Raw genomic sequence first — 23,916 nt, 5'->3', positions numbered from 1 at the left:
TGATTGGATCGCTTCTTATGCGGCTCACCATTCTGAAGGCTTTGTTTGGAGGAAGTGCAACACAGTGTCGAAATCTCTTTCTACTTTGTTATTTTCAGATATTATTAGCCGTATCCATACTCGTAGGGTGTGAGCCATGAAGAAGTTACGTACGATGGGAGCTTCATGTGGACCCAAAGAAACAAGTTGATAAGAGTAGTGCTTTAACTTGCCCTTATATTATTGTCCATGAGCATCAGCATTTTCCAAATTAATAATAAGACATCGGCAATTTAAAACTCAGACAACTACTACCGAACAGCCGACTCGCTGAGTCGCATCCAGCCCCCCCACTTACATTTATTACCACGTCTCTTGCCGTGTCAGCGACCGCCGCGGAAATAGTAGGGGTGATGGTGATAGAGAACTAATGCTTCCAATTAAAGGTGAGAGAACGACCACTACCAACCGAGCGTGGGTCAGATCCTTCGTAAATTTATATGAACAAATGATTAGCATGGATACGAAGAAGATCTGCTAATATTTTATACTTGGTCTCTCCGTAGATTAGCCAGCGAATCCCACCAACTGATCTCATGCAGTCCATGGGCACGAGTCGCCGAGATTATAAACAATAGTTTATGGTAGCATGGAGAACACAGAACAAAAATAATTTAAAAGAAGAAAAAGAGGGGGGACAGAGAGAAGAGAAGGCAGCGCTTTACATGATAATCCTAATAAAGAAGGAAAAAAAAACTTGATATTTATATAGAATTTTTCATTCTTAATTTTTTTTTAGAGAGAGTTTTTGACCGAGAGTCTGAGAAAACCGCCCCCACCTCCTCTGATTAGATTTCGTGGAGTATTTCCATAATTAAAATAGAGGAAAGCCCGAGAAAAAAGTGTAGCTGCTCGAACTAAATATGATGAGAAAGATGGGCCAAGGAATTCCCCGTCAAAGAAGAAAAGCTGACGGAGCGTCTCCACCATCACTCACCCAACCATCATCATCATCATCGACAGAACACGTAGACATCATTCCATGGTATCCGACCGCATCCTCCCACCGAAGATCATACAACCAATATCCATCATCAGCTCCAAAATAACCACGGCATGGCAGCTAGTTAGGATGATGATTTTGGTTTCACCACATCCAGTTTAACTACGCTGTGGCGCGGCATCGAGAAAGGAGGGGCGAAGCGGCATCGGGGACCAGGGAGTCGGTGCGGCGACGGGGGCGGCGGCGGCAGGGGCGATGGGAATCGGACGGTGGTGGTGGTGGAGGAGGAGAGGATGGTGATCGGGCTGCGGCGGCCCCGTGGACGGTGTGGAAACGGTGGCGGTATTGGTGGAGTTGGAGACACGCTCGCAGGAAGGACACATGGTGAGGGTGGTGGGAGGGGTCATGTGCATGTAGAACTGGGGCGATAGCTTCAAAGCTCTCAGCTCCTGGACTTCCTTCTGGAGCCTCCTGTTTTCTTCTGTGAGATTCTCGCAGCACCTCTTGAGGAACTCGCAGTCCACCTCCGTCTGCTTCAGCTTCGTCCTGAAATTAATTAGAACCCCAGCTCGATCCGTTAGCATCAGAATATGGACGCATTTTAATTAATTGTTCCAGAAATGGCACCCGATCCGCTGAGACAAAGCATCTTACCTCGCTCTTCGGTTCTGGAACCACACTTCCACCTGTCTCGGTCTCAGGTTGAGCTGCTTGGCCAGCGCCAGCTTCTGCTTCTGTTCTCGTTGGAACAAAGAGAAACACGCAGGGTCATTCTCGGAAGATTACAAATTAAGTTTCCGCTCGTTCCCAGACTAGCCCTAGGAAGAGGGAGAGGGGATGCCGACTTACAGGGTTGAGGGTGTTGTGTTCTTTGAAGCTCTCTTCGAGGATGGCGGACTGGTCCTTGGAGAGGCGGAGTTTCTTGCGGGAGCCGTCGCCGTCCTCCTCGTCGGAGACCCCCCGGGAGCACGCGCGCTCCGCCTCGTGCTCCTCCGCGCCGCCGCGCTTCCCGCTGACGCTAGAAACGGTGCTGTTGGGCGACGACGCCCCCGCCTCCTCCTCGCTCTCCCGCTCCGCCGCCGGCGCCCGGTTCACGTCGATCCCCCTCAGCAGCGGCCCGTTCGTTCTCCTCTCTGCAACCCAAAACACATCGAATCTTCAGATCCCATGCAGCAAACTCACAGATCCGTGATTCCACCCCGTGAAAATCCTCAGATCTGGAAAGACAAGCGCAGATCTAGATGGAAAAGCTACCCGAAGAGGCGAGGAGGTCGCTCCATTGGGACTTCAGGAACGGCGGCGGCTGCGGCGGCGCAGGGGAGGAGGAAGGCGGAGGAGGCGGCATGAGATTGAGCTGGAGAGCAAACCGAGTCTCCGACGAGCTCAGGCTGAGGCTGAGCCCCAGATCCTCCTTTTCCACCATCATCTTTGACCAAGCTAGATAGCAACAACCCCTTTATCTCTTTACCTTTCCTCCTATCTTTCTCTCTTTCTCCCAAGAAAGCTGAGGATTAGGGTTTGGGAAGGAATCGCAGAACAAAAAAGGAAGGGGAGAGGAAAAGCGGTGGAACAGGGAATGGGAGGGGAGTTGCAAACGGTTTACAAAGAGGCTTTTGGGGATTTTTTTTTGGATGGGAAGAGGTGCAGGGGAGGGTGGGGGTTTTAAATAGCGGTCTCTTCCTTCAATCATGACCTGTGTCAGGGGCTCCCCAGGTCTCGCAATCGCGGCTGCCCCCAAAACCTAACCCTCTTCCGCAACCCTTAACCCTAGTTATCCGTCCTTGGCCCATGAAAAACCCGTGGCTCGCTTCTCCATCGACCGAGCCCCAGAAACCGGAAGCGGCTCCCCCACTCTTTGGCCTTTCGCTCTTCCATCAAGCCAGTATTGGAGACTTGGAGTATTGGGGAGAGAGAGAGAGAGAGAGCAACGAGTTTCTCGCTCTCGGGCGCATGAGGAGTGGCAGGGCAGTGGCGTGATGTCAGGAGGGGGGCGCGCACAGCCCTCATGATTGCAATACATGGTACCAATCCATGTCTATCATTGCGTTTGAGTTGTGCAATTATTGCCGCTCTCGATGTCGATACATGAGATGGGATGACGAGGGAGAGGGAGCACGGGTGAGCCCCCACAGGCCACAGCACCCAAGGCCAGTTCACGCTCGCCCATATCATCGTGTCCCGCAGGGCGCCAGCATCGGCTGCTTCATGCTGGGTCCCGGCCGTGACCCCATGCACCATCATCCCATCATGATCATCATCATGCCATCATCCATCGACCGTTTGCCCGCTGCCATCAAGATTAACCTTCTATCATCATCGCCCCTCAGACTGCGCGGGTTACTTTAATCGAGCATTCAAGATTTACTTGGATATATGCGACACGACATTTCGCATGCTTTTTGTTGTGCTCGACCCTTCAGCCAATTTCAACTGTATATATTTCAAATATCTAGTCTGTAGATTTTTCGTTGGTGATTTTTTGATTTTTGGTGGGCTTTTTTTTTCCGTAACTTCTAGATTTGTCCTCAAATAAGATATGAACAAATATTTACTATGTATAGTACAAATACCTTCGGGCATTGGGTAAAAATTTTGTTGATTAATAAGTGCTACGGTTGCTATAAATCATTATGTCATTTAGCTCATTAATAAATCTCCACCATAAAGGTGGACATTTAATAGATTTGTTTTTTTATAATTTAATGTCATGATCAAGTTGTTAATTTTGTTTTCACTGCAAACTTTACCATGTGCAGTGAAAATGTATAGTTAGGAGGGTATTATTTTTAAAATGCGTATGAAATATTGTGCCTTGCTTCCCTTCTAAATATATTCTTTTAGTAATTATAACTATAAATATATCCTTTTTTTATTATTATTGTTGTTTGTTTATTGTGTGTGTATTTCTACGATGTTTGGTGTAATCTTCTTCAATTTGCTAAATACACGTGGAATAATTACGTTACACCAACCATTAAACCTCTCCCTCTCCCGTCTCTCTCTCTCGTGAACGCACGATCTCATGCACCCGCTGAGGACACCACCAATAATGACCCGCGCTAACACCTGCTAATAACAACAATAACAGCTTTTGTTTGCATGATATGATTGCGGATGTCCGTTGTCGACACTCCCCGCGTACTCTTGACGCTTCGTCCGTCCGTTTCCCGGGTGGAAATAAAACCGCCAAAAGAATCGGTCCTCGCGGATAGCCCCGGTAACCCACCTCCTCCGGCACGGTACGTGTGAAGGGCCCTTCAATAAATGCCCCTCTTTAATGGAAGCCACCACCCCAAGCTAAACTTCGGCCGTAACTCCCAACGAGCCCTTAATAAAGGCCTTCGCGGACATCCGGCGTGGGGTCACCTGAGCCGGATCCGAGGGCTCGCCACTTGCACTGGAGATAGGGCCCACGTGGATGTACAAACCGAGCCGAGCCGATTAAGCCGAGCGAGGCTCGCTGGGGGGACAGGTTGGGGTGGGGGTTCACGTGGAAGCGGGAGGGAAACCAGGGCGAACTCACGTGGGCCAACATGTCGTGCCCCAGCACGTGCGAACACACCACGGAAAGACGTGACACGCGGGGCCCACCGATCCCGGTCGTGCGTGTCATGCTGTCCTCCCAGCCCCCGACACCCACGCCCCGCAATCATTGGCCCCCTACTTGTACCTCCCTACTGCCGCTTCCCGGAATGCCCCTCCCTCTTAGGATGCCAATTATTGCCTGGAAATAAAAAGAGCTCATCACCGGTGCAAGGGAAGCGCCCTGCTTTTGGTCTTTTTCCTCATCCCCTTCTTGCATTCTCACGGTCATGATGTCTATGTGTGGTATAGGATGACTCCGAACTTGACAAGATATCCCATGCGCTTGTAAGCGTCTGGCTTTAGAGAGATGATTAAAGGCAAATTAATGATAATTTAACAAAATATAATGTAATTTAGGGAATAATGTATCGCTTTGAAAAGTTTATTTATCTGATAAGCATTTATAGATGGTATATAATAGCGCTGGTTCTCCAATCCCAATCTATTTCAATTTCGTTTGTGTTGCAACTTAATTAGCTCGAACATGCTAATTTTTGAGCCGGACCAAGTTGTTTTGTAGATATGTTGGTTCTTTAATTGATATCAGCGTTCCTCCAATTTTGTCATTCAAGTAGTTTTGGCCAATTTGTTTCTTCTATCGAGCATCAATATTTGGAAGATAGTGCTTTGGTCAGGTGCTAATTATTTAGTTGAATAATATTATGTATGCACCTCTAGATTCTTTGCACAAAAGCTTACTCAATAACATAAGGGACAAATAAAAAGTAACAAGCGATGTAACACAAAAGCGAACCCATCGATCAAAAGTTTGACGATGATTGATTTCTGAATTTGACTATCTTAGAAGCATCCTATTTTGTAAAGTTCTTCCTAGTGGGAGAATGAATAGCATTGTTACAGAAAATATGGAACATTGTTCCATGGAAATTTAGCAGTTGAGCTATCACGCTATCATTAGGGCCACTTAAACTATGTACAAACTTATTCTGATGCAGACAATCAAGAGGTTATATCTTTATTTTTTCAAAAATATCCTTTAAATAATTAATTAAACTTTCAATTCTATATTCAAAATTTTTTACCATCATAACTTTTAATAACAACAAAGGTAGAACATGCATTGATTACTTAGAGATCTCTACGTGACAAACAATGACTCTTCTGCAAATATTCTTAACCTCTCAACTATTTTATAATAGAGACAGGATTCAAACTAGGATCTTTGAATAATACTAATGAAAGATATTACTAAACTTGCACCTTTGATGGGTATTAGCTTTTTTGTTAGCTATGGCAAATATGGATAGAATTAAATTCGTTCCACGACACGACAAATTACTTGGCTTGCAACGGTGCAATTCTTTTATCCGATTACTCCGCGCCACTTGTTTTCTTGCGATACTTGCAGCGGGTCTCCCCCCTCCATTAACTTTTTTTTCCAAGAAGGGAGAAGAGGTAGGGGCAGTCCCGGAGGGGTGGAGGGGGGGTTGAGTGGTTAATAATTATGAGGAGGGGGCAGGGGGGAATGGGGATCCCTCCTCGGAACCGGTGGATTTGATCCCGGCAAGATGTCGGGATAGTGATGATTAAGTGTGCCCCCACGAGTGCGTGCTAGCTGTCCCACGTGTCCCCCTAATTATTACCTTCACTACCCGACAACTCTTGTCATCGGACGGGGAGAGAGATAGCCAACCCAACTGGTATCCGTACGAGACTTCCTCCTCTCTCTCTCTCTCTCTCTCTCTCTTGCCCATGTGACCCGCACGTGCCCCCGGCCTTCTGCTCCCTCTCTCTCCCTTACCAATTTGCCCTTCCGCCTTCCAGGCTCCCCGGTTACAGCGCCGTGGTACCGTCGCAAATATACCCATCGTTGGAGTTATTTGTACGTGAGTCCATCAACTTGCGGTTATTTTATTCCGCGCCCGTCGGGCGAACGTGGAGTGCCGGGGGACGACGACAGCGAGGCGCACGTACGATCCCGGGGACCCCGCACGTGGGTTCGCAAACCCCCTGGAGATTTTTATATGCTTTGCTTCCTAGTTGGTTTCGCCTCAACTCTCAAGAGTCGAGACGCGGGGGGGGGGGGGGGGGGGGGGGGGGAGGTGACCGTAAACCGTGAAATAAATACTAATAGGAGAAATTCTAGCAGCTCATGCGTGGCTCTCTGATAGAGCTGTGAGATTGGAGTAGAGAGATCAGGACCGTCGGGTTGGGGGGATTTGTTTGGGACAGGTGGTTCCGGCGAGAGATGCTGGTATTTGGAGATGTAGAGCGCACGTGCGGGGATGGTCCGGGTCTTCGGGGAGTGGTGCACGTGTCTCGTGGGGCCTGGTGAGGTGGCTATCGTAGTTGGGTTCGGTTCACATGCGAAGGTACTCCTCGATCGGACACGGGAATCCAATGCTGGGGCTCGCCGTTTGGGTCGCACGTTGGCCGTATCGGTAGAAGGATGGGAGTGAGTGGTGAATTATTGGAGATTGGTTAGGCTGTTTTAGTCAATAAAAATGTGAAGTGGGCCAAGATTGAGGGGATGCAATTAGGGCACGGCCGACTCTATCCTTGCAGCTGATGGCAACGTCCCATTGATTTTTTTTTTTACTGCAACAAATAACCCATATAATTCTAACTTAAATCCATAAAAAAAAAAAAAAAAAATGAACTAGACAGGTTCCTCTTATTAGTCCAAAAAAAACTCTCCAAAATAATTTACCGCAAACAAATCCACCCAATATGTATCTCTATTTATTCCTTTATATTTGTTCCTTTGTAGATATGCTTGGTCTGAAAAATAGGATGGGCCCACCAATTTTGGAAAAACAAGATAATAGAGTGGCCTGGAGAGTTATGCAAAACTTAATTATTTACACACACACACACACACACACACACACACACACACACACACACACATATATATATATATATATATATATATATATATATTATGTGTGTATGCGCGCTTTATGATATAGATAATTTTATAATGGAAGGGAGATGTTTTTGCCTGAGAAGAAAATAATTAGGCTATGTGAAACTTAATGTTTTCTTCTTTTGACCTCAAGCACCATTTTTTTTTAAGTGATGTAGTTCCTTCAAAGATTAATGAGGAAATGAAGCTTACAAAAATAATCCGACAAGTATTATTAGATGAACACAGAATTGCTGCTATTTGATTGCAAGGTTTTGACGTGGATTATTGACACAGAGCAGTAGATTTTCATGAACATCATTAATTTCAGGAGAAAATGATTAGATATGATTAACCATGCTGAACAGCATATATAATCGCAATGATTAATTATGATAACATATAGCGAGGATGTCAAAAATGATTAGTTTTGAATGATTAGAGTCTGTAGTTCCTTTGGAACATGGTATCATGCACTTCTTAAAAGTGGAGGACAAGTATGTCAATACATAACATTATCACATCAAATTACATATCTCCATGGATCTAAAACTAAGCTTCTTGTATAACTTGTAAGATCCCCATAAACGCTTTCCAGAGTGACATAAAATGTACAAGAACTTGCACATGTAACTGAAATCAACCTATAGCCCAGTGTAGATTAGGCTAAGTATTGAATAGCCATTGTGGAGCCAACTCATGCGCACTTAATAATTATCGAATAACATCTTGAGCACCTAAAAGAACTTGATCAATCCAATATAATATAGAAAAACAATTTTGGCTTAATGAATCTAATAATAAGTCAGATTTTCAACCACGAACTAGCTAACGCTATAAGCCAAGAAAGACATATATTGTTTGTATCCCATGCTGTGCAGCTAAATCTAGATAGATGCGATGCTTGGAATCACCTCACCCAATCTTGAGTCATATTTTAAGTCATTGCACTTTACATAACATACCATAACATAAGATGGAATAACATAATATACAATATAATAGAATATAAAATAATACAATATAATATAACATAACATAACATAGCACAACATAATATGATACGACATGACATGAATAACATGACATAATGTAGTGTAGATAATGATTCATTTTGTGCATAGATTCGCATATGATTGTCACTGCATTACCACCTAGTTTATTCTTACTTTGAACATACCTATATTTACCAAGTTATATCAATGACAAAAAAAAAAAAATCAAATTGGAGTCTTTAGTAATACAATATGAGAAAAAGAATTGGTGATAGTGATGCTTAGTCAGTCCATTCCCCATCCCACCCCCAAGTTGCGGTATATTCAATGCTTGCATGTTGGAGGTTTTGAATTCCCCATGATTAGCAGGGATAATATAAAATGTGGGATGCAATCCCATGTTTCTATGCATTATTCAAAGCTAAGCGATCTGTCCCTTATCAAGTGTAGTTTAGTATATAATAATGGCTCTTTTAAGTACGTTCTCACTGCTGTTCCTCAATCACACTGGGTTCCCACACGTGCCGTCGTCATTTCTAACCATTTCTTCGATGATGCTGTCTCGCCGGCTGCTACGACCTTGTATCTTTTTCAACGTGGATTTTATTCGTTGTTTTATCTTAATAATATAATGAACTGTTTACTGTGTAATGCCGCTTAAGATTCCTTAAACACGGCTGGTAATGGTACCGCTTAGACATGGTTAAGTAAAATAATTAGCAAAATATCGGATGGAGATTGATCTTAGAGATAGCATTTGCATGTAATTTTTACCGTTACATCTTTTTTATTTTTCACTTTCTCCGACAGTAATAAATGTTTGGTGTCAGAAGCTTCAAAGATTTTGCAAATAATTTTAAAATAGAAGAGTTTCATGATTCATTTTTGTCCAAACTAGTCCAATATTTTCTTAGATTTTGAAAACAAAAAATAGAAAACAAAATGTTTTTGAAAATTTTTAGAATTAGTAACACAAGTTGTATGCTTCTTGTTGTTATGTTTTATCTTGTAGACAATACTTTTTTACTTTGAGAGAGGCATGAAGACCCATCCAAGATAAATTATCCATGTGTGGATATACTTCGAAATGCACTACTCAAGAATTGGACCCAGAACCTCATCAAGATGAGGAGGAAGGTGACTGTGGGAATATTGCTGAATTCAATTCTACGAACATTGAATGCGTCGAAAAAAGGCTATTGTGATCGCAAAGAAATTTTTCGTTCAGTCACAATCATGATGCATGTCTTTTTCATTATTTGTATTTGTGACATGAAACCATGGGTTTTATATTCTAGTAGTCTTTGTTTAAACTCCATCAGAAGATCAAGTAAGTAAATTATCACAAAGAAGAAGGGCAGTATGACTTTTCTCGAGGCATTTAAACAGTTTCTTGGAAGAATGAACATATGCTGTAAGTTTTTTATAAGGAAACCATACCAACTTGCTCTAATTGTCTGCTGAAAGAACTTTGCTCAATAGAATTAATTGCATGCATGGGTAGAAAAGCTCGAGCCTGTTCTTTAATTATTGTGATTAGGTGGCAAGGGAACCGGAATTTTGGGATCCAATTATGACTTCCATGAATTAGGGAGCATGCTGCCATAAGTGCATGGCATGTAGATTCTAACATCCTCGGTGATAGGTTCATTTTGAGGTCCACCATGGCCTTTTTCTAAGAGGTCTAGTCTCTGGGTGGTTGTTACAACTACATTTTTGACAAACATCTGCATAATTTTTGGAAGGAAGAAATTTTAAAATTCTGACTCCAACTTAATGAGAAGCTATCCGTTGGTGCATTTGGACATCCATTCACCATGGGACAGCCCGCGATTTCCTGCGCTTAGGGTGCCATCTCATGTACCATGGAGGAGACCACACAATCAAAGGACCCCACAGCATCTTCAAATCAAGGAAACTTCATCCCTCTACCTCTTCTCTTGCAGCTAGCTTGATGGGATCATGGAAGTAGAACAGTCTGCATTTTGTCAGCATTTCCACATGCTATGAGCCTCCTATTAATGCTTTAGATTATTGACTTAATATTCATTACAGCCTTGTAATATTCATTTCCACATTACTTAACCTTTCACATAAAACATTGGATTCCTATTATATGTTTTTCGTTTCTACGGTATTAATTTGTTTCATGGACTGATGACAATTTTGGACTCATTATCTTCGTACCATGTAAGGTGGAAAGAAGCTGACTTCAATCCTTCATGGCATTACTGAACTCATTAGGCCTGGAAAGTAATCAAAGAAAGCTCTGGCTAGATCATGATTTAAATTTTTAGTACCTATATAACGTATTGGAGCTTCCTTTCATTCACCCCCCCCAAAAAAAAAGAAAAAAAAAAGGGATTATTCCATATGTTACATGCAAAATGAGTCTGCTTGCATGCTGGTTCTTGGCTTTTCTTAGAACTAGCTTGATATTGGTTTTGGCTGGAAAGCCTGAAATTTGAAAGCCTTATGTTCTATGTTTTTAATGATCTGCGGATATTTTTATGGAGATGTGAAGAGAAATGAATGTACTATGGTGCTAGTTCTCGAAAGTTTTGTGTAAGGTAAAAACATGAATTGAAAAGTCTTTGATCTTCACATGATCGTTCGCTTCATAAATTATTTCATGTTTCTTTGGGTTTACTGATTAATTATCTGAATTTTATTTTTTGATTTATGAACAACAAATAATTTAAATCTGATTGGTTTGGAACTGATTCTGCATACTGTATATAAGGCAAGCCCTTTGAATTTTCATATTACTCTGTCAAGATGTCATCTTCCTTTGGACATTCATCATTTTCCCTTGATTTCTTACGTTTCCTTTGACAATCTATTCACACGTTATAATACTGTGATGGTATAAAGAATTGTTTTGACAAAATTTGGTGAACATGTCCATACTACAACTACTATATAAGTTTCTTGTGTGGTAATCAGGTCAGTTCATCCTCAAAGGTTGGAGTTTTATTAGATGGGCTACAAGATAAATTTTGGTTCTCAATGTCAATAGAACAGCTAATTGTACACCTTGCATCTACTTTTTTTCGTTCTTTTTTTTTGTGCTTAAACTGCATGTCTATTTAAATTGTAGCCTAGCTTCATAAATCCCTTTACATGTTCTAATAAAATATTATTGCTGTGTTGATGGAATAAACTAAATTTTAGCAACTCTTTTTGCATCGATAGTGTTCTTGCTAAGCATGCTTTTCGATTTCTACATCTGGTGCAGGCCGATGATGTATTCACATCTATGAACAGCACCAACGAATGAAAGATTGGAGGTTCTGCATTTAAACACGCATCTCTCTCTCAAAAAAAAAAGAGAGGAAAAAGTCTTAAGGTCGATGTTCTGCAAAATAATTCTGTACTTGTCCTTTCCATATTATCAGATCTATTGCAGCAAACTTTGCCAAACTGTTAGTTATCATGTCATCTTATATGAGCATTGTATTAAGTAGCAACATGTAAAGGGACTGTTATGAAAACTTTTTTTTTAATTTATATATGGTTATTCTTCTTTTTCTTGAACAGGGTTTTCATTCAAATTATCATATATTCATTATTTTTGCCCTGTAAATGAATCAACCTTCAAATATTTTGTTCAATACATATCCTTTTAGTTGGAGATACTTTCCTTGAGCCTTCAAGCTTATACTTCCTTTCAGCACCATCTGACATTAGTTGTTGATTCTGGCTAATGTAATCAGGTTTACATGCACCATTGGTTGCCTAGAAGTATTGCATACTATGTGCAAGTGCTATCAGATTACTTCAACAGATTTGAGTTGTACATTCTCTTCATTAATTAGTCTCCACGCACGTGTTGGTGCGGTGGCGTGTGCTAGTTTATATAAAACTATGGATGTTTTATAGCTAGATTAAATGTAAAACCAAAGCAGAGTTTAATTTAGTTTTTTGTGTACCCTCAATCAAATGGTTTATGCCTGCTTCCAATGTTCCATTATCTTGGTCAGACCAATAATATTGAATTAATTCGTAGCAGTAGTTTGCAAGTCCACAAACTTAATGAGACTGATTATGTAATTATAACAGAATGCGAACACCAGTAGCTCAATGGAGGCACCCCATTGCTTGTTTGTAGGTCAGGGGTCCGATTCTCTTGAGAGGTGTTATCCCTCGAGAAGATTCGCCCCAAGTATCACACCAATCCCTTATACGTCATACCATGTCCAAATTCCTATTTTAGATGATCAATATTTTGCTCACCTTATACTATAGCATCCCCAAAGGATGAAAACTAAAAACTTGGTAAAGAAGGATGTACCATGTCTGCATGAAACTGTCTGAAAACCGCTGTCTTTTTCAGAGATGTGAAGACCACTGCTGTCTTTTGAAGAATATTTCTTAACATAAAGGCCAATAGAATTACTTCCTGTATATACAGCAACAGATTTATCTAAATTCAAGGCAAAACTTTATAATTCAATCTTCTTATTGGGGAAAATCCAATTAAATAGGTCATTGATCCAGCAAGAATGTTCAACAGATGATTGCTACAATTGGAAGCCATATATTGTAGTCCAACAGCAGCCAATGATATTGCACCAAGACTGCTAGCTTATATAAAATACAAATGATGAGAGCTCATTTGCCACTCTTCGCAGCATAATAAGTAGCATTTTTTTAATTAAAAAAATAAAAAATTAAAGATACTGATGTAGTACTTGTAAAGCATAAAAAAATGCAGACAGAATTTCAGTAATCATATAATGGAAATGAGTTTCTCTGAAAAAGGTTGAGTCCCATTAATTTTCTAGACATCTGCTTTTGCTGCAGAAAAATCATCCAAAAGGAGCACTCTCATATAGTATAATTTATACTTCTTAGTCATGTTTGCTCAGACATATCGGATGGCTTGTTTAGAGAGTCAATACAACCGCATCAGAGAGAAATATACATCTAAAAACAATAGTCAGACTTTTTAAAAGACAATTTTTCACCCATATCACTGTCTAAATTGTGTATTACAAGAGATAACAAGGAAACAAGTTCAGCTTGATCCACAAGAACTAATAACACTATGACCCACCTAAGCCACTTGCTTATTTCAATGCTTTGAGCTGTTTCACAGATTAAAATTTTGCTTGGCATATATCGGATGTTACTCTACTTTGAGCCCTTCTATCCTACTATGTACAGCTTGTTTCATTGCGTCAGTTGTATAAACACTGTTTTGAAACTATTAGCACTTCAAATTTGCAATGAACCTTGTCAATGACCTTGCAGTGATGCCGAAACAGGCTTGAAGGATCTCTACCGAAGTTCTCCTGATTGGGTGAACCATAGCAATGACTTTCTGAACTGAGCTTTGCAGGTCATTGAGTTCTAGACTTCCGGTCCTTAATAGCAGAAAGAAGGGTCTGATTAGGTATCAGATCTTTATTAGGCAATGGTAAATTTGTCATTGGAGACTTGTCATTTGTTCTGAGCCATGTCTCGATCGCATTTCGGTTGTATGTATACCCATCAGAAGCAATGCAGGGATCATCCATCACCCTCTGTGAAAAAAGTTCAGGTTTAACTATTCTCGTTTGAAGCAGTTACAAAATAAAAATTGAGTATAAGTAGAATAATGAGAATATAAATGAATACATAAAGTGCAGGATACATGAGAGATAGAAATACGTACCTTTAGTAGTGGACAGATGAAATAACTTGGAGGAATAGATGTGGCTTGCCGTGCCAGGTCGTGGGCATTGTTGGCAAAATCTTTTAGTCTCTCAAGCCATGGAAGAACCTGATCCTTCAAGTCAGGCCTGTCCTTGCGTCTCATTTCCAAACAACTCAGGCCAAGGAAAGCCAGCTCCTGAGTCTCCTCCGGAGGCCACTGTCCTGCTCGAGAATCCAGAACATCCATTAAGCAGCTGCCTTGCAATGCATTTTCCACAATGTGAGCCAGCCCCATGGGTGATTTTGCAGTTAGCAACTCCAGGATTACCATCCCTAAGGCATAGGTATCTGACTGTGGTGAGACCAAACCAGTTCTCTGGTACTCAGGGTCTATGTAGAAGAATGTACCAACAGGAGCAGTGTCCTTGCACGATGTATACACAGAATAATCCACAGAAGGAAGTATTGTGGAAAGACCTACATCACCAACCTTGCTTACAAAGTTACCATCAAGCAAGATGTTTTCAGGCTTAAGATCCCGGTGAATAATAGGTTCTGGTTTTGAGTAATGTAGGAAGGCAAGAGCCGAGGCAATTTCCCAAGCTATTCTGTAACGGTAGAACCACGGAAGTGGGGCTGTACCATCTTTAGATTGTAACCTGTCTGCAAGGCTACCATTTTCCATGTATTCATAAACCAGGCAACGCCTATCAGGACATGCACCGAGCAGAAGCAGCAAGTGAGGATGACGAAGTCTACCCAAAACTTCAAGCTGGAAAAAGAAAAAATTGTAAAGGTTATCTTTTCAACTTCCAAATTGAAATTTTCTCCTTTTCTTTTCTTTTGTACTTTTAATAGCAAGTTTTTGGAAAATCATAAAGCAAGAGAAGCTTCAGTAAATGCAATCCCATGATCCGAAATTGTTTTGCCATTACCGCAGAGACAATCAGTAAATTCAATGCTACTAGTGGTTAATAGAAAAACTTTGGATGTTTGGAAGTTTCCTGTACCTCTCGCTTGAATTGCTTGGTTCTATAACAGTCATTGGAGTGAAGAATTTTCACTGCAACACTCGTATGATGGAGGCTACCCTTGTAAACAGTTCCATTCGCTCCAAGTCCGATCTTAAAAACATCAGAGAATGATGAGGTAGCAGATTCTATCTCTTCCCACGTATAATTCCTGAATTGTACACCATTACATGAAAGGGCCTTTTCCAACCTCTTCTTCTCATCAGCTTCATGAGCAATAATCTTCTCTACATCTTTTCTCTGCAAAGCTTCTTTTTCAGCACGTTCTCTTACGTATTCAGCCTCCCTTTCTGCTGCTTCTCGTCTTTTCTTTTCTTGTTGGGCCACTTCTTGAGCCTTTTTTTCTCTAGTCCTTACCTCTTCAAGTTTAACTGCTTCCTCTATGCGGCGTGCACTTAGTTCATTTATCTAACAAAAGAAAATTTAGAAAATTTTAATTGCAAAAAACTCACGGATTTCTTTTGAAAATTAGTCCCATATGGAGAGGCAAGCTTTACCTGATGGGAAGTGTTAACTGATTCATTCTGAGCAAACTCATACATTCCCTGAAGATGCCTGAGTTCAATTCTCAGCCTTGCAAGCTCACAATCGATATCGACCTGCAAATAGACAAGACTCAAATTTAGCAAATAACTGAAATAGATCCGTTTTGAGCATTACTTGTAGCCCCAAATACCCGTTCCAGAAATAGGAGCCTATATCAATAGACACAGACATGCTAAACTTCAGGACACAAGTTTTGTTACCTTGCTCCCTGAAACTGAAGATTTCCTTGGATTTTCTGATGTTGAACATTGATCAGAATTCCATGACTGATCTGTCTGGGAGCTTTTGCAACTAGACATAGTGATGTCGCTGCACTGCATTTCTGATATGTTGGATCTGTAACTCATAGCATCCTCATCAGTACCTAAAGATAGAAACCTAGTATGACGAGTGCCAGCAACTCTGGCTTTAGTAAGAGCAGTGTCAGCAGAAGTGGATCTCTTATGCTCTCTAGAAGAAAAGGCTAGGTTTCGCTGGATTGGTCGTGTAGGAGCATGAGGAAGACAGAAATTTGCTTCTCCATCTGTATCTGTAAATTCTGGAAAAAGAACCAGATTACTAAATTAACAATTTTCCAAACCTTATATAAAGCTAGAAGACAGACCCTTTTGTTCAAAATTTTTTGATGTAACATATTAGATTAATTCTTTAAAAAAAAAAATAATGATCATAAATTATCTTACATCTGAACCACAAATGGAATGCTTGTCAGCAAGATAAAATATTTCAGTATGAGAATATTTACTTGGAAAGCGGACAGAGGTGAAATTCTGAAAGTCAGTAGGAAACAAAAGAATGCTTCACAACTTAACCTCTTCATTCCAGTTGATCAGAATGCTCTTCAATCAGTAATAGGAAAATTTTGATGCAATAGGAGAGAAAATACAATAATTGAAATTGGAATATGTCAATAACAAAAAAACTAGGCAACCAATCTGACAAAGGGATAATTTGGAAATCTCAAAAGTCAACTTTATGTAATGAAAACATGAAGAAGAATGAATTTGTTCAAGTTGTATCATCTTTCTTTAAGAAGCTGACTCCAAATACAAACTCATAGTCCACCTTCACAACCTAAGATCTTCATTCCAATTGGTCAGCATGCCCTCTTTAGTTAGTAACCGGAAATTGCACTAAAGAGAGACCTGTATCTCTTGCTGATAGTTAGTGTGGGTGCTATAAAGGGGTATCCTTTCCGGCCTTTTACCGTTAGAAAATAACTCCATAATATAAAAAAAGACTAGAGGACTAACCTGCCTAAAGGATAAACTTTGATCCTTAACAGTGAACTTTATGTAATAAGGTGATCCGATTCAATCATTTAAGTTGTATCAGCCTTCTTTAAGAAGTTAACTCCAAATATGAACTCAGCGAACAATAAACTCAAGGACCTCATGCAACAAAAGGTCGTAGAACACCCATATAATTGAATGTTCAACTCCAACTCATCTTTGATGGTTGTGTGTTTTGTCAAACTCTAACATCTACTGGGAATATGAAAAAGGAATAAGGAAATACAGCATGTGACTATAGTTCTCTCTCCCCGCCCTCCCTCCCTCTTCCTCTCCCTCTCACATGCATGCATGGAAAAAAAGAAAGAAAGAAAGAATCCAAGACCATAACAATAGTTGCAAACATGTATAATTACCAAGAAAGGCAATTAGCAAATCATCGCTTTGACATGCAGAGGAACATAGACCTGATCTAAACAATACTCCTCTACAACTAACTGTAAATGCATCGCATATCAAAGCAAAAAAAGGATGGGTTGAATAAAGCAAAATCTATGGTATTTACTCTGGTTATGCATTTCAGTGTTTAAGTGATAGGACACATGGTTTTTAATTTTTGTAATACCACAAACATGATTTACATTGGACAAATAGGTCTTCTTCTAAGCAGCTCAAAAATATAGGTCTTCTACAACTAACATGTTTAGTGGAAGAGTTTACTACCTGAATCTGCACTGGAAGACTTGCCTGAAACACTGTTAAAAACAGTACCTGAATCACTTTCATCTTTAATGCTTTCATCTGTCTCTGATGCAAATGATATGGCATCCAATCCAGATGCAGATGAACGAACAAATAACAATTTGCCATTTGAAATAATATACACCGTACACAAGCTTGAAATGCATCCGGAGATTCTGGAGGACAATTTTCCACCTTTAAATTTCCTACAAAAATTTTATTTATCAAAAATTTTCCATTTTCCTTGCAAAGAATGCAATGCAAATATATTTGTGGTAAGCCAGATTATATAATGCGCCATTGCATGGATGCTATTTTATGAACTAAGGAAGACCTTTATAAGATATGGTTGTTCATGCATAGAAAGGGTGGTCAACATGATTATAATAGAAATCACACACAACTGTGCTGAGATAAAACATATTGTATGCAGGATGGACATCAAGAAGCTTAACAGAAAGTGTAATGGCTCAAAATCTAAATCAGTCTCCCTGAGGGCCCAGATCAGAGTTGCCCTGAAACTCAAGTTCTTAGGGACTTGATGGAGTTTGATATAATCGAACAATATACTAGAATAAAAAAAGAAGCGGATTCTATATACACTATTCACATAGCTTATATTCTATGGTTTTGAGGAAAACAGGAGGGTGAGAGTGCCTCATGGATAGAGCTTATATATGATTCCATATAGGAGGAGGATTGGGTGAAGATGGTGGCAGCAAAGGAGGAAGAGTAGATAGATGCAGGACATGGCATGTGTTTCTTGCAGGTGGAATGGAGCTCACATCTTCATCTTAAACAATATTTTTCTGCTTTTACCTAAGTTAGCCAGGTGAATGTTATTCATATCTAATGTTATATTTAGCTAGAACATTCCAGAATAATTTTGCAGCTAACAAAGTGATAAGAATATGGAGATATTTCAGGCACAAGCTTGGCATCCGAGTTTCCACTTCAACATTAATGACTCTTGGATGTCTGGGAGAAGAAATCATGTTATTTAGATGGAGGAAAGGACGGATATTATTGCTGTGATCATCAGTTGGAGAATTTGGTTGGAAAAAGAAAGGGCAAGGATCTTTTCCAATAGTAGGAACTCTAGCTTGTAGCTGTTATAGAGAGAAAACAATTGGTGCACACAATACAAAGAACTGAAGATTTTTAAATCTTGTAAATCTATAGAAATACAATGGAACAACGGTACCATACCCAACAAAGAAACTATAGAAGAAAAGCAATATTAGTCTACACTTTAAAGTAGCTCACTATAGCAAGCCGCCACTTTTTCTGACACTGGTTTCAGAGGAGAAGTTGGGGCTCTGACACATTGACAGAGTTGTGGATTCCTGGAACTAAAAAATTGCAACATTTTATGTTTAAGCACCGGCAACAGGTATCATATGCATGGTCTGAAAAACAATACTGTTGAGTTATTGAACCCAAGACCAAGGGGTGTGGGTTGAGCCATGAATTGGGGCATGCCCCAATGTTCACACCCCTTTGCTTAGCAAACTCAGGTTCTAGGTTCAAGTCTTTGGTGATTTATCTCCAAGTATTTGAAATTAGGTAATTATGATTCAGGTGGGTCTCCCTCTCTCTGTCTTTCATCTCTCTCTCACTCTCTAGAGAGAGAGATAGAAGGAGACCAAGGGTTGAGCCAAATTTATGAATTCACAAAAAATAGCACACAAGAAAACAATTAGTCTATTTTTTATAGTTGACAATGGTGATAGAGCTATCATTTGAAATAGAGAAAATATCATTAACTTATGCATGGTTTAAAATGACATTAGATACTACAACAAAGCAAGTTAAACTTATAGAAAACATCCATTTATTTGTACAAGATTCAAGAACTTCTTATTTAAGATATATGATTTCCTCAGATTGCATGACTAAGTCTTGAGCATGGATTATGCAGATGTTAAAGAAGTGAAGTTCCATATGAATATATTATGTTTTTGACATATTTTCTTTAATTTCCTAAGAGAAAATGTAAACATAATTCAACGACATACGTATGTCCATAACTCGAAGTAACAAGAGATATACCATAATACCTGATAAAGGGATTTCCAGAAGAAGCACCTATTACGAGCTTGCTCATTGAGCATCTTGCGACCTCTTTTGTTATTGCGTTGGATACATCCTCTGCTTCTATTACTACAACTTTTGTTTCCACCTGCATAACAAATCAAATATAAGTTCATTCTAGGTTGTCTTATTAATACAAGAATGACACCTAAGGAGCCAAGAATTTGACCTGTCTTTTAGCACACATTTTCTTGTAGGGGAGAAGCAACATTTCAGTTTGCCATTTTATCTCTTCCTTGTATGCAAGGGCAATGTCATCCCGCACATCATTAATGGGAAGATAGTTTCCAACTGAAGTACAAAACATAGTCATGCAACAACTAATAGTCAAATTTGAGAGGACTTAAAAGGAAAGCCAGAGGGTAAGAAATGTGAGATGGAATGTATTTGATCTGTCATGCTTCATGAAGTTAACAATGACAAAGGACGAAAACCAATGTTATAGTTCACAAAAGCAATAATCATAAGGACAGCCAATATATGTTTTTGAAGGGCAGCCCATAATTGTTGATTTTCGAGTTCATATAATTGTATGTGTCTCCTATTAATTTCAGATTATCTTTTTGAGAAATCCATTAATTTCAGATTATCACAATTGTACTCTACCATGTTTAAGAATACTCCAGGAAAGAACTGGGATGAATTAGTAAATATAATAGCAAGATAGCAACAAGTCAAACTAAATACGCTTGAGATCCATCTACTTCACCTTCAAATAGAAAGGAGCTATTTGTTTACCGTGGTAGAGCTAATTGCATATGCAACATTACCAAAGTTTAATCTTTCTGAAGGCTTATTCTTTCATATCTTCAATCCCTTGCAGAACTCATCTAATTATAACAGGAAGACATCAATTATGCATCTGTCACTGCACTGTTTATGCATTCTTGATGACATCTTGAGTGCCACTAATCTAATATTCCGGTAAAAGGGCTTTCTGAAGAAAACTAAAACAAATAGATATGCCATAGACCAAGAAGCTATTAATGTGGAAATACAGAACATGATAAAAATTTTAAGAGAGAATTATACAGTGTAACATAACTTACATGGTGTCGGAACCAACGTAATCTTCGGGCGGACATATAGAAGACTAAATGAAACTCTCCTTTTAGGAACAAATTTCTCCAAAGCCCATGCAAGTGCATATTTGCTGTTTTTACTCCCATTGACTGCCACTGCAATAGTTAACACTGAAGGAGACAACTCATCTACTTCCTCCATTTCTTGAAACTCTGTTTTCTTGCTTTCTTATTTCCACGAAGTTTGATGCTTAAGATTTGGTCTTCGCTTCTTTCAAAAAAGGAAAAAAGATCATTTTTTTGCTCAAAAATATTTTTTCTCCTAGACAATAAGGTAACAATAATAATACAGAGTGTATTCATTCCAGTAGAAATCATAGATAACTCTCCATTAAATGCTAGAAATGAATTTGAAATCTAAAATATTTGAAATCATAATAATAAGAACCCCAAATTGTGAAGCAGGAAGAATTGAAATCCAAATGCGAAAGGCAACAAAAAGAACTTCCCATGTATAAATGGAGAAAGAATACAGAGAGGAAAAGAACCACATTCGTTTAAACGGCCAAGCACTATGGCCACATAAACATTTCAAACGTGAAAAGGAAAAGCAAATACCCGACAAAAAGCACGTTTTCAAGTGATTTAAAAGAAAAAGTCAGAGGTCCAGAAGAAGACAATAAACCCAGAATTTTAGGACAGGAAAATCATTAGATCAGAGTTGGGAGAAAAAAAAAGGGCAAAAACAAAGAATATTCATAAAAAAAAGATAAAAATACATTAACATCTGCAGTGACAATATACAAAGACAGCCCAATTGTTTTCTCAAAAAGTCAATATACAGAGACAGAGAGACAAAGGAACATTTTCCTCCATACAACCAAACATTCCGAGCCACAAAGCATCAAAAAATCCAAAACTTAAAAATCCTTCTGCAACTAAACTAAGTTTCGATCACAAGTAATTAAAATAAAAATCCAAGAAGGCAAAGGCCTTCTTGCTCAGACAAACACAAAACTGCACAAAAAGCATAACATGCTCCAGTTACAATTAGACAACTACTCTTTTCTTTCAAAATGTTTCACATGAAGTCCACGTTATATATGGAAGAAGAAGAAAGAAAAATCCAACTAAAGCCATAGATCCAAAAACTGCAGAAACTGAGCCCAAGACAACCATTCCTCCATCCAACCTAGCATTCATGTCCACAAACTAGGGCAAAAAAAATCGAAAAAACCCCCCGAAATTCACACGAAATAGAGAAAAGCGCCAACCTTTACTCGAATTCCTTCGCGGCCGATAGGCTTTCAAAGAAAATCGACGTAAAATGTTAACAAAACCCACCTCGAAAGAGAGAGAGAAGCGACGCAAAACCCTCTCTCTTAGCTGGCAGCTCAAGAAGAACGCGGGAAGACGCGCAGGAAGGAGAAGGAACCGAACGCCGCACTTGGCAGGGGAAATAAAGTTATCGTTGGACGGGATTTTAAGGGTAACGGAGTCTTCTCAACTGAAAAAAAACGTAAGCTTTCTTTAAATCACGATATAATCTTTTTATATCCGAGTCCGACAATTAGCAAAAGATTATCTGGCCGCACGTGTACGATTTTAGGCACGTAGCCCAACTAGATTTACCTGTGTCGGACCTCCTATTTTAAGGTTCGGTCAAAGATGGCCACCATTGATTAGCCTCATGTGGCTCATTTGTAAGTCTAGGTGGCGGACTTAATGTTTCCTATTTTTCTTCCTTGATACTGCTGGAGAAATCTATTTTTGTACAAATAAGGCATAGGGACGTGTAAAGGGCCTGATGGAAGTTAGGACCAGGTGAGATGGGACATGCGATTTGTTGGCAGTCAAAGGGGAAGGGAGGTGATACTAGGATAGTTGCATGTAGAATTTAAAGAAAAAATAAAATTTTTTGGACATTGTGATTGCTTCTGCTAATTTGATGCAAAGATTTCAGTCATGATGTATCACTAGATGATTCTAGTGGTAATGTGATTATTTAGATTGGAATGATATTAGCTAATTGTTAGGTACCCCATCAAATGCACTTGCTTATCCTGGTTTGTCATGGAAAGCACATGATAGGAAATTGTTTAGTGTTAGTAAAATTTGTATATAAAAATATAATAGGCTAAGACTATTTGAACCGATTAAATGAATACCTACATGATAATGGGACAATAAACTAACTCCTAAGAAAGATATTTATTTTGTATTTAGTTGGGGTCATGAGAGAAAAGATGGACGGCTCCCACCACTATTTGGTTCAAAAAATTTGAGAAAAAATAGATAAAAACAAGGGATTACCCATCCATTTGGCCCACCAATTTGCACTCTCCAAATTTGGGAGGATGCAAGAGAAGTTGAATGGAACATTTAAGGGATAGGTTTTTATATCGACAAAATTATCTCTCAACAAAAGATAATAGATCCACGCCCCACCTTTTTTTATCAAAAGATAGTTTCATTCCTTCTATACCAAATAGAGGAGGAAATTATTTCCATCCATCCTTCCATATTTTACCAAACATATGGACGGATGGATAGACGATCCATCTATCCTCTTCTCATCTATTCTTCCTCCTATATCCTTCCTTCCTCCAGTCCATCATACCAAATAGTGGGTTAAAGTTAGAAAGTTGAAAATAAATTAAAAGCAAGTAATTTGCATTACTTTTGTTTTATTAAAGCAAGAGATAAGAGAAAGTCCAATCATTTCATTTCCTGATTGAACTCAAAAATATAAGTGAAAAATAATTTAATTTACTTAACATTATGCAAAATCTACTTTGAGTAGGAAGCTGCCATCGGTCGATGCACATGCGGCCAATAAATCTATTATATTGTCCTTCTCAATCATCCTTGCTAGACAAATATTAGCTATTTATTTGCTTGATTTGTATGTTGAAATTCTGAGCCTCATCGACAATGAAACTAATATACTCGCTCAACATGGAAGAATAAGAGGAGAAGACCAGAAACTGTAAGTCAGCCTAGAGCCACCTACAATTCACAATCCAATTGAGAGCCATGTAGACAATTTGTTCCAGTCGATGATTCCCGTGATGACAATCATAGTCCCTACCAGAAGTGGAGCTAAAGCTTGAGGCTGAAAAATTACCACAAAAAAAAAAAAAAGCTTTAGGATGAAAAGTGTTCTTTTAGGGCCTGTT

The 23,916-nt window shown here is 39.5% G+C and overlaps 2 protein-coding genes across 4 annotated transcripts; both read right to left on the bottom strand.

Moving 5' to 3' along the window:
* Nucleotides 1-714: 714 nt before the first annotated feature.
* Nucleotides 715-2,925, bottom strand: LOC103717286 (homeobox-leucine zipper protein HAT4). Its single transcript, XM_008805607.4, has 4 exons — nt 2,237-2,925; nt 1,832-2,115; nt 1,637-1,716; nt 715-1,528 (listed from the first exon to the last, which is right to left on the bottom strand). Exons 1-4 carry the CDS (start codon nt 2,406-2,408, stop codon nt 1,141-1,143), a joined length of 924 nt encoding a protein of 307 aa, XP_008803829.2. The 5' UTR covers nt 2,409-2,925; the 3' UTR covers nt 715-1,140.
* Nucleotides 2,926-13,266: 10,341 nt separating this feature from the next.
* Nucleotides 13,267-22,217, bottom strand: LOC103717300 (U-box domain-containing protein 52). Of its 3 annotated transcripts, none has more exons than XM_026808510.2 (10): nt 22,012-22,217; nt 20,765-21,008; nt 19,885-20,006; nt 19,682-19,803; nt 17,604-17,827; nt 15,849-16,186; nt 15,600-15,701; nt 15,082-15,510; nt 14,091-14,843; nt 13,267-13,959 (listed from the first exon to the last, which is right to left on the bottom strand). In XM_026808510.2, exons 2-10 carry the CDS (start codon nt 20,937-20,939, stop codon nt 13,777-13,779), a joined length of 2,448 nt encoding a protein of 815 aa, XP_026664311.2. In that variant the 5' UTR covers nt 20,940-21,008; nt 22,012-22,217; the 3' UTR covers nt 13,267-13,776. The 3 variants fall into 3 exon arrangements, with proteins under 3 accessions (XP_026664311.2, XP_038976179.1, XP_038976175.1); XM_039120251.1 differs by having other exon boundaries at nt 17,652-17,827; XM_039120247.1 differs by having other exon boundaries at nt 22,082-22,217.
* Between the last annotated feature and the right edge of the window lie 1,699 nt (nt 22,218-23,916).

Source organism: Phoenix dactylifera, chromosome 2 (assembly GCF_009389715.1).
Source record: "Phoenix dactylifera cultivar Barhee BC4 chromosome 2, palm_55x_up_171113_PBpolish2nd_filt_p, whole genome shotgun sequence".
Lineage (NCBI taxonomy): Eukaryota > Viridiplantae > Streptophyta > Magnoliopsida > Arecales > Arecaceae > Phoenix > Phoenix dactylifera.
The sequence above is the reverse complement of the archived record's forward strand: the minus strand, read 5'-3'. Positions and strand labels throughout refer to the sequence as shown.